The 15209-nt window shown below is 31.2% G+C and overlaps 1 protein-coding gene across 1 annotated transcript in view; it reads right to left on the bottom strand.

Annotated features, from left to right (window-relative positions):
- The window catches only part of LOC134700347 (uncharacterized), a 48302-nt gene that overhangs the window by 20070 nt on the left and 13023 nt on the right, over positions 1-15209 (bottom strand). The window contains exons 6-9 of the mRNA XM_063561704.1: positions 9685-9742; positions 8372-8439; positions 5593-5668; positions 4660-4765 (exon numbers count right to left, since the gene is read on the bottom strand). Coding sequence (XP_063417774.1) covers positions 4660-4765; positions 5593-5668; positions 8372-8439; positions 9685-9742 — 308 coding nt within the window. The remainder of the gene's footprint in view (positions 1-4659; positions 4766-5592; positions 5669-8371; positions 8440-9684; positions 9743-15209) is intronic.

Genomic DNA, 15209 nt, shown 5'->3' with positions numbered 1-15209 from the left:
TAAAACTTCATTTATTTCTGCATCTTAGGGTGTCTTTTTTATAAAAATTGCTCAGATATTAACTGGGTAATAATTTTTTGAAAAATATTGATTTTAGTTAAAATGACATATTTTGACTTTCAAATAAGTACCTTGTTTATCTTAATGTCATGTATATGTTGGGTACAGTTATAATTTGTACAGGTTTTTTGTTCAAGTCATAAACTTTTTGACACATACCTTCTTGCACCAGCTGATAAAAGTTTATTTTCTTAAATGTATTAGTTGAATGTCTTATATTTAAATTTATATACTTCAACCTAACATAAAATGCTATTCTCCTTGTCATAAAACCTGAAAGGTTTAAAATCAATTTAATTTTCTCTTATACCAAAATCATACACATGAAATATCTTTGCGTGTCATTATAATATTTCTTGTATCAATGCTCAGTATTAGACATTATCATACAGTTGTGGAAATATGATAGAAATATGTGAAAACAAGAATGTGTCCAAAGTACACGGATGCCCCTCTTAGGCCCGAGAACACAGTTATTTCGTAGTGCATTTCTTTTAGACAATAAATTCAAATTAAAAAAATCGCACCTGCTCTTTCTCAAAAATATTTTTACAGTGTAGTGTACTACATTGTACTACCAGTGAGACAAATAATATCAAAATTATAGAAACTTCTCCCAGCTCTAACTCAAAATATTGACAATTCTGTGTTAAGGGGGTGTAAAATTCAGTTTGACAGCTTCAGACGTGATAAAATTTGACCTTTTAGAACAGGACCAATTCACTACTTAATATAAAGTTTCAGCACCCAAATTTTTTTGACATGTAATAACATCCCCCTACTTAATATTTCATGCATTTAATATAAAGAAACTAGATTTCATTGAGATGGGAGCCATCTCTTTGGGCCCCGCTGTCAATAATGTGGGGTATATAAGTTGTATGGATAATCTGATATGAAGCATTATTTGGAAGTTATTACATAGTCTCACATGTGATTTTAATCTAAGATTTTAAGTTAAAACTGATAAATATTCTCAACTTACTTTCATAGTATAATAGTGATATGACTGCATGATGTGAACTCATTGTTGACTACTCTAAGGTGACTTCTGGATATATGGATTGATGTTTGAACAATGTTTAAAGATGCTGCCCAATTGATATTTGTCACATATTTTTAGAATTATGCCTTCAATATATTATGACCCACCAAGTATAAAGTATGAAATATTAACGGTTCTCGAGAGGTAAAGCGGACACAATTTGTTAAGAACAACGAACGGATGGACAGACCAACGGACTGACCTTTGACCTAGGATGCATACATTATGACACATTTAATATATATGTTAAGTTGAAAATGTTTGTCAGGTATAAAGTATGAAATAATAACAGCTGTCCTCTCAAAATATAGTGTGGATCAAATTTGTTAGCGATGGACAGACCAACAGACAGACAGACCTTTGACCTAGGAAGTGGTACATACATCATGACACACCCTCTGGTGTTGGTTAAAATGGATGTCAAGTATAATATTTGAAATCATAATGGTTCTCAAGATATAGAGCGGACACAATCTTCACAACAGAACACAGGGTTGTCAACTGAAACCAAAGTTTTTTTGACGTTGACCTTTGACCTAGGAAGTTGTACATACATCATGACACGCCCTCTGGTGGTGGTTAAAATGGATGACAAGTATAAACTTTGAAATCATAACGGTTATCTAGATATGGAGCGGACACGATCTTCACCACAGGACACGGGGTTGTCAACTGAAACCAAAGGTTTTGACCTTGACCTTTGACCTAGGAAGTTGTACATACATCATGACACACCCTTGGGTGTTGGTTAATAATCATGTAAAGTATTAAGTATAAAATCATAACGGTTATCTAGATATGGAGCGGACACGATCTTCACCAAAGAACACAGGGTTGTCAACTGAAACCAAAGTTTTTGACCTTGACCTTTGACCTAGGAAGTTGTACATACATCATGACACACCCTCTGGTGGTGGTTAATATACATGTAAAGTATAAAGTATGAAATCATTATGGTTCTCTAGATATGGAGCGGACACGAAAGTGTTACGGACGGACGGACAGACGGACGGACAGACGGACGGACAGACGGACGGACGGACGGACGGACAGACTGATCACTATAGGGCGACCCGCCTTTTCGGCGGGGCCCTAATAAATTGGGAAAGTGTATTAAATAAAACATGCAAGTTATACACTGTTTACACTAGGGACTATATTCGTAGACAACGAAAACCAAAGGACGATAACTGTGTCCTTGGACCTAATAGGACAGAAAGACTTGACCAATCTTTATAAAACTTTGCATAACCTAAGCTTAGGCATTAATGAGATATTTTGCCAAGTTTCATGGCCATATGTCATATATAACAGAAACTATGGTCATTTTAGTATTGACATTTGGATGTTTATTTTTGATGTATAAATTAAATATCTTCAACTGTCAAGATTTTGGCCTAAAAACTTAAAATTTTGCAAAAATTTGCTTTTTAAATGCTCTTGAATATTAGATATTAAGTATTAAAAGCATCTGCATACTCATTTTATTTATCAGATGTATTGTATTTATTCCAAAGTCAAATTTATATGCGCCTATGCCTGAAAATAGAGATTTTCCAATGCAGGGAAGCCTTATATAAATATGCATTTTTCTCAGCCAATTTGAAGTTTTTGAAGTTTTTTAAGCTTTAATTATTCTTTCATATATATTAAATGTACTTTAAATGTATAGAAAAGTTACAAAAAGTATACCACATGAGTATAAAATGGTCTTGGAGCATGTAGTACTGAGAATTATTTAGAGTCAATTTAGGCGGTAGTCCATATTGACATATAAAAATGCACACAGAAGCTATCAAAAGTGAAAATGTGTTACTTTTTGTACATTTCTATGCTAAGGTGTTATGACACAAGAAGTCTAAATGCAAAAGGACTCTTGCATTTAAAATTTTTGAAAGACAATATGGTCTGACGGCCTGTTTTTTTCACTTTTCGATGGAAAACTTGCATTTAGTTTTAGTCTCAATAGGCATAAATTTTGACCACTTACTATCATACAGGAAAAAACATATGGTAGCCTTTAAAGGAGTAAGGTGTACTGAATATAGTTAAATTCTTTTTTTACAGATTTAGTGAAATATTTGTGATGGACTACAGATTTGATGTACAAAGCGCTTCACATTTTACATACATCAATTAGGCCGTTTAACCAGGGCCATGAATACAAAATATGCTGCACTTTTTTCTGTGATAATCTACTTTTCTCTTTATTTAGAGTTCACAAATGGTTAATTTAATTTGATTTAAGCATAGAAACACAAATATCAGGATAAAAAAAGCTGTCAGATAGAATGTCTGCATGCCTCTTAGGCATAAAATGTAAACTGCTTTAAAATGCTTATTATAGAGGTAGGATGCCAAAATGGCACTTTTTAACAGAATTTCTGTAAACCAAAGATGTAAATCCTTTACTTTTATTGAGTTTGACAAATTGAAACCAGCAAATCATTCAGGAAAGTTCCCAAAGTACAGAATCTAGATTTCAGGAATCCATCTCTTAGGCCCGAGAACACAGTTATTTCGTAGTGCATTTCTTTTAGACAATAAATTCAAATTGAAAAATCGCACCTGCTCTTTCTCAAAAATATTTTTACAGTGTAGTGTACTACCAGTGAGACAAATAATATCAAGATTATAGAAACTTCTCCCAGCTCTAACTCAAAATATTGACAATTCTGTGTTAAGGGGGTGTAAAATTCAGTTTGACAGCTTCAGACGTGATAAAATTTGACCTTTTAGAACTGGACCAATTCACTACTTAACATAAAGTTTCAGCACCCAAATTTTTTTGACATGTAATTACATCCCCCTACTTAATATTTCATGCATTTAATATAAAGAAATAAATTGGGAAAGTGTATTAAATAAAACATGCAAGTTGTACACTGTTTACACTAGGGACTATATTCGTAGACAACGAAAACCAAAGGACGATAACTGTGTCCTTGGACCCTTGCACTTTCATTTTGCATATTCAATGGACCGTGAAATTTGGTAAAAAATCTAATTTGGCATTTAAATTAAAAAGATCATACCATAGGGGACATGTGTACTAAGTTTAAAGTTGTTTAGTCTTCAACTTCATCAAAAACTACCTTGACCAAAAACTTTAACCTGAAACTCCCACTTTCAATTTCTATGTTCAGTAGACCGTGGAATTGGGGTCAAAAGCCTAATTTGACTTTAAAATTAGAAAGATCATATCATAGGCAACAAGTGTACTAAGTTTTAAGTTGATTGGACTTCAGCTTCATCAAAAACTACCTTGACCAAAAACTTTAACCTGAAGCGGGACGAAAGAACGGACGAACGAACGAACGGAGGCACAAACCAGAAAACATAATGCCCCTCTACTATCGTAGATGACATAAAAAGACTGTGTATTTGCATCATCAATTTGTGTTAAGCGGATCATAAAACACTGATAACTTGTACAAAAAATCTGTGCAAATTATAATTTGAACAACAGTACAACATGTACACAACATATATAAGGCTAAGCTGTAATTATTAGAAAATAATCCATATTGTCTGCATTGGGGGAAAAACCTTACCACATAGAACACATATTGCTAAGCCCTTCAGTTCAGAAGCTATTCCTAAATTCCTCAATGAGTAGTTTTTTATAACAAATCCAAAAGTTCCTGCTAAAATTGGTCCCTGAAAAGATATGAAGAAATAATAAAACCTAATTTTCTGAAGAAATTGTAGTAATATGATGTTAAATAATATTACAAGTCTTTTAATACATGTAATAGTCTAGCAATTATTCATTGTTTGTGGATCAATTTTTTTTCTTTTAAAACATACAACTTTTGTCTGTATTTCCTGGTTATGGGCTTTAAGCATTACTGGAATATAGTTTTCATTCTGATTTCACAACCTATTTTTAGGTACATTTAGCATTTCTTATTAACATAAGATCATCATTTTTAAAAGACAGGAAGGAATATTTTAAATAGACTGATTGTGTAGGCAATCTTTTAAAAACCATACTCAAAATAAGTTGAGATAAAATTTATGTAAAAAACTGTTTTGCACTAAATAAAATAATGAGTTAGATTTTCTACATGCTAGCTCAGAAAACATTTTCTTCATATCACCAGCTAGTAATTCTCTTTAGTGTGGCTTGGTACTTATACATCCCATCATTATGATTGTGTTATGGTTTATTTTTGTATTTTTGTCTTTTATTGATTTTAAGTGATTTAACGCTACCTTTAAGCACTACTGTTACGCTATATCAAGGTGGTTTTAATTAAAAGGGTGGAGGAAGCCGAAGTGCACGGGGGAAATTGCTGACCTTCGATAGGAAAACTGACAATCCTAGTCAATTAAAATGTCTGATTGGCAATCATACCACATCTTCTTTTTAAAACTTAACAGATGGATGCACATACCAGAAAACATAACGCCAATCAACTATTAGAGTTGGCGAGGCAAACATAAATAGAAAATTTTAAAAGTCCAACAATTATTCCACTCACCATTAGAGGAGAAACCAGCATACTTGCTACCAGTATTACAGAACTATCTTCTATTAATCCTAATGCTGCAATTATACTGAAAAATACCAAAAAAACACTTTACATATAGGGAGATGTGGTGTGAGTACCAATGAGACAACTCTCCATCCAAATAACAATTTAAAAAACAAATTAAAAAAAATATATATAAATTTTTATGATTAAACTCAAAAGAAGCAACATGCAATTTACAAATTGAAGCTTTTTTGAAAGAGATTGACTTGGGTGAGTCAACAAAATCTTTTTAAGGAAAACAGACTAACTTGGTAAACAGAAATAAATTTGCCACAAAGGTTTCCTGAATTGTAATTGTATGGTTATGTCAGGATTGTATGTTAATGTGCTTAATTTAATGGATTCAAGACTCATTTCTTATACTCATTTATAAGTTAAAAACTCAATTGCAAAATATGTATACAAGAAGAATGTGTCCATAGTACACGGATTCCCAACTCACACTATCATTTTACATGTTCAGTGGACCGTGAAACTGGGGTCAATACTTTCATATCATAGGGAACATGTGTACTAAGTTACAATTTGATTGGACTTCAACTTCATCAAAAACTACCTTGACCAAAAACTTTAACCTGAAGTGGGACAAACAGACGCAGGCACTAGCGAATGGACGAACCAAGAGACGGACGGACAGATGGAGGTACAGACCAGAAAACATACTGCCCCTCTACTATCATAGGTGGGGCTTAAAAACATTCATTTGAATAAACTTATGTTGGATTTGGTTAATATTTCATCAAGCATCAAAGAAGCTTAGTTTACTATTGAAGGCTTTAAATATTTTATATACTAAACTACCATTACAACTGCATTTTAAATACTTATAATAAAAGAGAAACAATAAAAAAACCACTTAATTGGCATGGTCAAATGGACATTTGACGATCAAGAGGTTTTGTTGACTTCCACTGATAATGAGTGGTAATCAAGACCTTCTGAACTAAGTTGTACTTAATTAACCCCTTTTTGATTTGAGTTGCACAATTAATAGTCTTTTCTAAAATTCCTATAGATGAAATAGAATAGATTTCTTATAAACAAACCAATTAACATTTACCTGTAGGATTTTTAGTTTCTGTGTCATTTTGGTCTCTTGTAGATGGCTGTCACATTGGCAATCATACCACATCTTTTTTTCTTATATAGCTTTACTGGGTGGACTGAGAAGTATCAACTTTGATTGCTCCATGTAGCTTTTCTCTAATTCCCTTAAAATGTTGTGTTTTATTTGACAAAAACTAGAAAATATATTCAATTTCACTATTACAGTAAATTGTTGTCATGAGACAATTATGAGATAACTGTATTTGAATACTTGCAGACATCGTGCAGACATCAATCGTTAATTTGATGGTAACAAATTAACTACACTGGCAACTGTAGCAAAGCCAGTAAAGGGATATTTGTATTCTTCAAATCAAAACTTGAAGGCTTCAAATCCTCAAATAGAATATTATTATCTCCATTCAAATGCAACTTAAAAGAGACACTGTTATATCATACATTTCAAAATTCAGTCACCCAACATCTGCTTATGCAAGCACATTTTTTTAAATAAAGACCATAAATCATGGAGTTGATGCAATGAAAAATCATGTTGTCTGATTGAAATGAATCTATGTTTGCATTTGCCCCGATCTTCATATTAATTTGCACCAAATTTTTTATTGGTGAAGGTTATTTTTCATTTCCTCTTCCATTGTACAAATGTTATGAATTGTCACACGCTGATATGTCTTGCCTTCTTTACTAATCATTGATATTATGTTGATAGTCCTAAATATAAAGCTTTATTATACTTGTCACATAAACTTAACATTAACCAAGAAAACTAAAAATTGACCACTAAACTATAATATAGAGGTCAAGTTCAATGAACCATGCAAGACAGACAAGTACAGCTAACAATTCTTCCATACAACAAATATAGTTGACCTATTGCTTATAGTTTAAGAAAAACAGACCAACTGAGCACTTAACACTGAAAATGAGGTCAAGGTCAAAGAAAACCTGCGCAACTGCCATATAGATCATGGAATATTTTCATACATCAAATATAGTTGACCTATTGCATATAGTATTAGAAAAAAAAGACCAAAACTCAAAAACCTAACTTTGACCACTGAACCATGAAAATGAGGTCAAGGTCAGATGACACCTGCCAGTTGGACATGTACACCTTACAACCCTTCTATACACTGAATATATTAGACCTATTGCTTATAGTATCTGAGATATGAACTTTACCACCAAAACTTAACCTTGTTCACTGATCCATGAAATGATTTCGAGGTCAAAGGAAAACTGTCTGACGGGCATGGTACTCACATACAAAATACAGTTATCCTATTACTTATAATAAGAGAAAAGTTAACATTACAAAAGATAACTTTTTTTTCAAGTAGTCACTGAACCATGAAAATACCGGTAAGGTCAAGGACATTGGACATCTTTGTAAAATGAGGCATCTATATATACTATATAAGTATGAAGCATCCAGATCTTTCACCTTCTAAAATATAAAGCTTTTAAGAAGTTAGCTAACGCCTACTGACAGGATCATTGGATACTAATTTTTATGCTTTTCAGGCTCTGATGAAGGTCCCATTTGGACTGAAACCGGCCAGGCAATGAAACATCACCAGACACTGTTAATTATATGTACTTGAATTGCATATACTATATTTTTAAGCAAAAAAGATTCTATTCTGTTTGGCCTTACCTTGCTGTAATTATAAGCATTAGATAGTCAAACTTAAATTCTGCATTACCCTGCACAGAACTCACCACCTGAAAGAAAACATCTAATCTTATATGACATTCCAAGTACCTGTCAAATAAGGTTAAAATTTTTGCAACTTATTTCCCACAATACATATCAATTAAGTCATAACAGTACTGTAGATGAAGCCTTACTGTCGTCAATTGGTGATTTGATTGTTTCAAATTTGGCTTTACTAGCAACACATACAGGAGCCAATTAAACATCTATAAAAAAGGCTGACAAATACCAATTGACGGGTAGCTACTCTAGTTATTCCTATTCTAATTCTAAACACAAAAGAAATTGGACATAAATTAGATACAAGAAGATGTGGTATGAGTGCCAATGAATCAACACTCAGACCAGGTCACAATTTGCAAAGGAGTAGGTCCGGTAAGACCTCTTTTTGGCCCCAAAATATAGCAGTTTTACAAAATTGTTAAAATGTAAACTTTTATTTATTTATTGTACAGTTGAATGCTTCTGCTACATAAATATGGGCTGTTTTAGACAATACAATGCACATATATCAGGTTGTAGCACCATTAAGTCTTGCTTAATTACTGAAATCTTCAAAATTCTATCATTTTAGTTAAATTTTAGACGGTTTCCGTGTAAAACGAAAGTGGCTGCATTCGTGTTCATCCTTAATATTGAAATGTAAGTTGTATTTTATGATAATACATAACATATATAAAGGTTGTGGATGAACACGGATGCGGCCACTTTCATTTTTGACAAAAACCATCTGAAAAGTGATGTTTTTTGGCATATTTGAGAGATTTTTCATATTTGAGCTTGAATCGGATCGTTTTTAATGACAAAATCAGTTAAAATATTTCACATACACTAATTGAATCCAGTGAAATAGGCACTTAAGTGTTCAAAAAGTGGTCAAAATCTTTCGTCAGATGAAACTGAAATTTGAGGCCAAAATGAGTCCTTACCGGACCTACTCCTTTAGAGCTTGTCATTATAGAAATGAATAAATTTAAGATAAAATGAAAATCTGTGAAACTTCATGAATGATTTTGTAGCACATACATCATGGCAAATCATGACTTCTCATGAAAAAATATTTCATACCAATGTTTTCTTTGTTTCTTGTACAATTCAAATTTGGATTTTTAATAATATGTCATTGTAATGAAATTTTTGAGGTAGGTTTTGTGTTTTTTCATTAAACTGTATTAATTGAACATTTATAATTTGGTTGTATTTCGAACCTTTTCCTTGATATTGTTCACAATAATTAGTAAGACCTAAAGTACCTGTGACACTAAGAGTCTTGCTTTGATGGATTTCCTAAATTCTCCCTCATATATTGATCTGTAAAATAAAATTTAATCCATTGTTGATTATTAACCTATTCATAAAATATTAAACAACATTCTTATACAAAGATGTTCACTAATAAATAACAACAGTTCAATTTCAAGTAAAGTAATACTTACCAGAATACAGAAAAATAATAATGACATATATGTAATATTTGTATTTTATAGCATTAGATGAAAAACAAGTTTTTCTTGTCGCATATAACTCTTAAACACTGCAAAATAAAATAAACAGCATGTGTACAGCAGTTATTCCCCTTTTGAATTTACCATTTCTTTTGTTTAGTATATATTAGACACAATTTGTAAACACAAAATTAAAATATTGTTTCATAAAAAGAAAGCATATACTTTCCTGTATAATTAATCTTATATATGATGTTTTCAACTATACCCCAAATTCTAATATGACGTCCTTATTACGCTTTCTAATGAGCACAAAAAATATGTTAAAATTCTGTATATGATCTTAAAGATCTCAACAACCTCCAGTTTTAATTGAGATCTTAGCCCAAATCTTTAGAAAGCTGTTTAATACATATAACATGTATAATGGATATTATCGCTATTTTGTGCATTTTTCCTTTGATCTTTTTTGTCAATGTTTGTGATAATTTTCATATCATGCTTCTCACTTGAGATGGATAAATTATCGCTAGAAACTAAGGAGGCCACGTGGCATTGCTAACGAAATTGACATGAAATTGACAACGTCGTCATAGGTAAAATAGCGATAAACAGATTATCATTGGTTATCTCAACTCGATTGCTTTTCTCACTTTCGCTGTACAAGCTCAAGCGAAAAAATCAATCTCGTTGAGATGATCAACGATAATCTATAAACATATAACAGGATTGAAAAATTAATATTTAAAGAATCAGCATGACTTGCAATAAATTCAATCATAACATGAATTATGGGTAAAATATCAGATTCTGAATAATATGCAATAACCACATTAATATTATAGCCATAGCTATATCAATTTCCTAAGCAAATAACCAGTTATCAAGCATTGTGTTAAGATGTCACAGTAACTTACATAGAAGAGTTACCATTAACAGCAACTAACTCGTATTTCAACATTTGTCATTAAATATATAATGTATTGACATTGTTGTTCCATAAATTTAAGGATATAGGTATTTTGTAATTGGACCAACTGTATTTGTTTTAATACAGTAATTTATATTTTTCAAGCACTCAAAAGCTGGTCATTATTGTGAAATCTGATTGTAATGAAAAATCTGTGAAAAATCTGATTGTAATGAAAAATCTGATTGTAAGGAAAAATCTGATTGCAAAGAAAAATCTGATTGTAAATCTGATTGTAATGAAAAATCTGATTGTATTGAAAAATCTGATTGAAATGAAAAATCTGATTGTAATGAAATTACATAAATACATTACAAATAATAGCTTGTCACTTGTTAAATCTGTCCTTGTGAAACCACATAGATACAACCCTTATTCAAAATTTGTAGCCATGGATTATACCTGGGTTAATATAAGGTTTTTAGACCACATGCTATTGATGCTTATGAATGTAATATGAATGTATACTTTTCAGTTGCTTGTTATGCTGGTTTCTGCTTAATAAAACAAATCTGATGTACAGTAGTTGTAGTTTTTTTTTGTAGTTTATACATGTTTCTCGTTTTTTTGTAAAAATTAGAATTTGAATGGTTTTACACTTGTAATGTTGGGGCCCTTTATAGCTTGTTGTTCAGTGTGAGCCAAGGCTCTGTGTGTGTTGAAGTTCGTACCTTGACCTATAATGGTTTACTTTTATAAATTGTTATTTGGATGGAGAGTTTTCTCATTGGCACTCATGTCACATCTTCCTATACCTAAAGATGAAAGTATGATATTGGTACAAGCCATATTTGATCCCTGAGATAGCTAAGAAATATAATCAAAGCACAATTACTGCAGTTAGACAGTCAACCAGACTTGATCAAGATTTTGCAGATACAGTTGATGGCTAAAAGTAATTGCACACTTCAATATTCTGCAATCTGCAAACAATCCTTAATAGAAGGCATAAATTTACAGAGATAAGTGACATGAAAGATAATGACAATGAGTGTTTTAAATGTGAGTAGTGAGTACTTAAAATTAAAATTAAATGATCGAGAAAAGACAACAATTATTGTAGTTAAAAGTTTCATATTGATTAGAATAGATATGGCCAGACTACTTCAGGTGACATTCTTTTTTAGTTCTAATAGTTTATGATTATATATTGTTAAATAATTAAGTTTAGTCCAATACCTTTGTTAATATTCTACTGTAAATTAGGAAATTAATGTGAACTGTTGCAAATGCAAATGAGCAAAATGTTTCTGAAATGTGAAATCTATTAAGAAGGTAGATCTATTATGTATTAAAAGTTACATAACTCTTGAAAATCATTAGTGTGTTTGTTTCACCTTTTTCAAAAACATATTCTAAGCTTCTATATATATATATATAGAGACAAAAGATTATCTATTCTGTCTTATTTGAAATCTTACAAATCATTGACAAAACAAACTACCGGTACACTAAATACAGTGTTGATTTACGGCGTTACTTCCCTTAAGCAATGTCTACCTCTTAAACATAATTAAGATTTTTCACATTTATGAAATTTGTAAAATATGTATATTTATTTCTGAATTTACAGTATATTGGTAACTTTTTACCTATCAATAATGTCACTTTATTGTGACAAAAGTGAGTCCATAAATCAATGAGCATTGCCTGAAATATTTCAACATCTATCCAATATATTCATTTTCTCACTTTACTCTTGTGCATCAATCATGCATTAGATGTAGTGAAAATTTCAACCCTATCCATACAAGAATTAAAAGTGAATATTGATTCAACAAAAACTTACCTGTTAAAAATATGTTTTCAAACAATCAGTTTAAGATAAATTATCTATCCAATCCCAGAAGACTATGGTAACTAAATTAAAATGTGTTTTTTATATACTAAGATTGATCAGCTAAGATAAGTACAGTCAAACCTGTAGTATACTATATAAAGCTGAACATCAAGACCCGAGAAAATTGACTTTATATCAGAGTTGACCTTTGGAAACAGGTTTTAATAGACAACTTTCAAGTTCGATGCATTTCCGTCAAAAACTCTGGTTTAAGTGAACATCATTTGTGCATGTAGGGGCATCGTCACTTCTATTCCAATATAGAGCGAGTGGTTGGAAAATTATAATACTATATTGCACAATTCTCATAATTGACAATAAGCACTGCTGTCATTAGGGAATTGTTATTAAGTACTTACAAAACATAAATTATTTCTAGTTTATCCTGCACAATGACGATCACTAAGACCCTTGATGAACCTTAATTAATAGTGCAGGGATACAGGCGACCCCCTCTATTGGGTTAATGACGTCACAAAGGCACGCCTAATTGACGAGTTTTTTCTGATGACGGATGAACTTGAAAGTGGTCTATTGCAAAGATATGACTGTAGAGAGAAAAGAAAAGGGTGGCTGATAAGAAAGGTGTATGGTTAATAGAAGTGAGCTTTCATCATGTTCATTCAGATTTGACTGTACTAAAATTAGGTCAGACAGATTTCGCTGTGCATAGGGTGCTAATTGGTTCAATGGACAATAATTCTGTAGAGGTCCAAAAGATTTTTTCACTGGACAATCACAAATTATTTATCTAAAAAGTCCAAACAAACAAAACTAAGTGGACAAATTTTTCTAGTAAAAATATAATTTTCCTTTACAGACAAGCATTTTAATGATTTTGAGCATTGAACCACTGTCCTTCCCTAACTCTGTGCTTAAAATATATTGAAATTTCACCAGTACCTTTTGGTTATATGACCCACACCACCAATCTAATATATTTTTTTCTACTGAAAATATCATTTTCAAAATTTTATCCAAAACATAAAATGTTTTAATTTCTCTAAGCTATTACAACTTTGAGTTTGTATTTTTCTCTATACAGCAAAATCAAAATTTAAAATAAAACAGATTTAACTTAGGGTTGAGGAATCCAAATATTGAGTTGTATGTTTGTCTAAATTGTAAAAAAAAGGGAGAAAATTTAGTAACCTATTTCTTTTTTTTTTGTGCAACAGACATGACATTTTAGTTCAAACAACATGGGTTTTTTTATTCTATAGATTGAGATATTTTCAAAGTTTTTTCTTCATGCTTAAGTCATCTTCGACCACTTAATTTGACCTATAACATACTTGAAACAAAGTGGAATACAATATTTACATATATACAAACAATACGAAAGAGGAGGTATTATATATATAAATAAAATACAATAACTAATATATATATTTGTATATCTACTACTATTTTTTTATCTACACAAACATGCTATATCCAAGATAACTCACCTTAGATCATTCCTTTAAATAAAACCAGGAAAATTGCAAACAATAAATATATGAAACTAGCTCACTGCACAAAAGCTTTAATTCAACCAAGCTTCATTAGCTTAAAAAGCTTAAACTCACCAAGCAAAAAGCTACATTTATGGAAAAGTTTAGGAATAATGCAAACTTCACATATCATAATTGTCACCATGTCATGCATATTAACAGAAAATGTATTTTATTTTTTTATTAAAATAGTAAATGAAGTTTTTCTGTCCCCACTAACATACTAAATTTCTTTAAACTTTGCTCAGTCCAGAAGACATGCATGCTATATTGCAATACCATCATCATAGTGACAACATGAAAATGTCATTCCCACATCCTTATTCATTATATAAACACCATGCTAAACATTGAATGTTGTACACTAGGAATAATTGTTATTATTACATTGGTTGCAATGAATTACATTGATTTCCAAATTAAATAAAAACCGATAATTTCACATGTGAACTAAACGAAGTTATTCCACTCTCTGACGTCATACAATAAAAGGCGTTGTCAAGACGACAATAATGTCTGATCAAAACAATTTGTCAATGTGTAGGAAAAAAATATAGTTCCTTACATTTTCTACATTAATTTCATTAAAAAAAGCCATTTGCCAATGTAATAAAAAGAATAACTAATCACTGTATTTGAATATAAAAAATAAGACAACTTGTGACCAAGCGCCGCTATGGATTTTACTCGTTTAATCCATGTGCCGTTTGATCACACGTTGTCTTATATTTGATATTCAAATACAGCGATTAGTTATACTATCATTAATTGTCATTCTAATTATTATAACTATCATAATAATTCTTCCATTACTTTTTTTTATTGTTTTTTCATTAAATTTGCAAAAATATTTAGCTAACATTACGTGATTTGTCATGCTACCATAATGCTAACTGTTCATTTATACCTTTCTTAGTAAAATTTAACACTGTGTTTTATGCTGCCACCAAAATATTTATTGTTCATTTATACCAATGTAAGTAAAAGTTTACATAAGCAACATGAAGGGTGCCGCATGTGGAGCAGG

The sequence above is a fragment of the Mytilus trossulus genome, unplaced genomic scaffold (assembly GCF_036588685.1).
Source record: "Mytilus trossulus isolate FHL-02 unplaced genomic scaffold, PNRI_Mtr1.1.1.hap1 h1tg000138l__unscaffolded, whole genome shotgun sequence".
Classification (NCBI taxonomy): domain Eukaryota; kingdom Metazoa; phylum Mollusca; class Bivalvia; order Mytilida; family Mytilidae; genus Mytilus; species Mytilus trossulus.
This window is presented reverse-complemented; position numbering and strand designations above follow the sequence as displayed.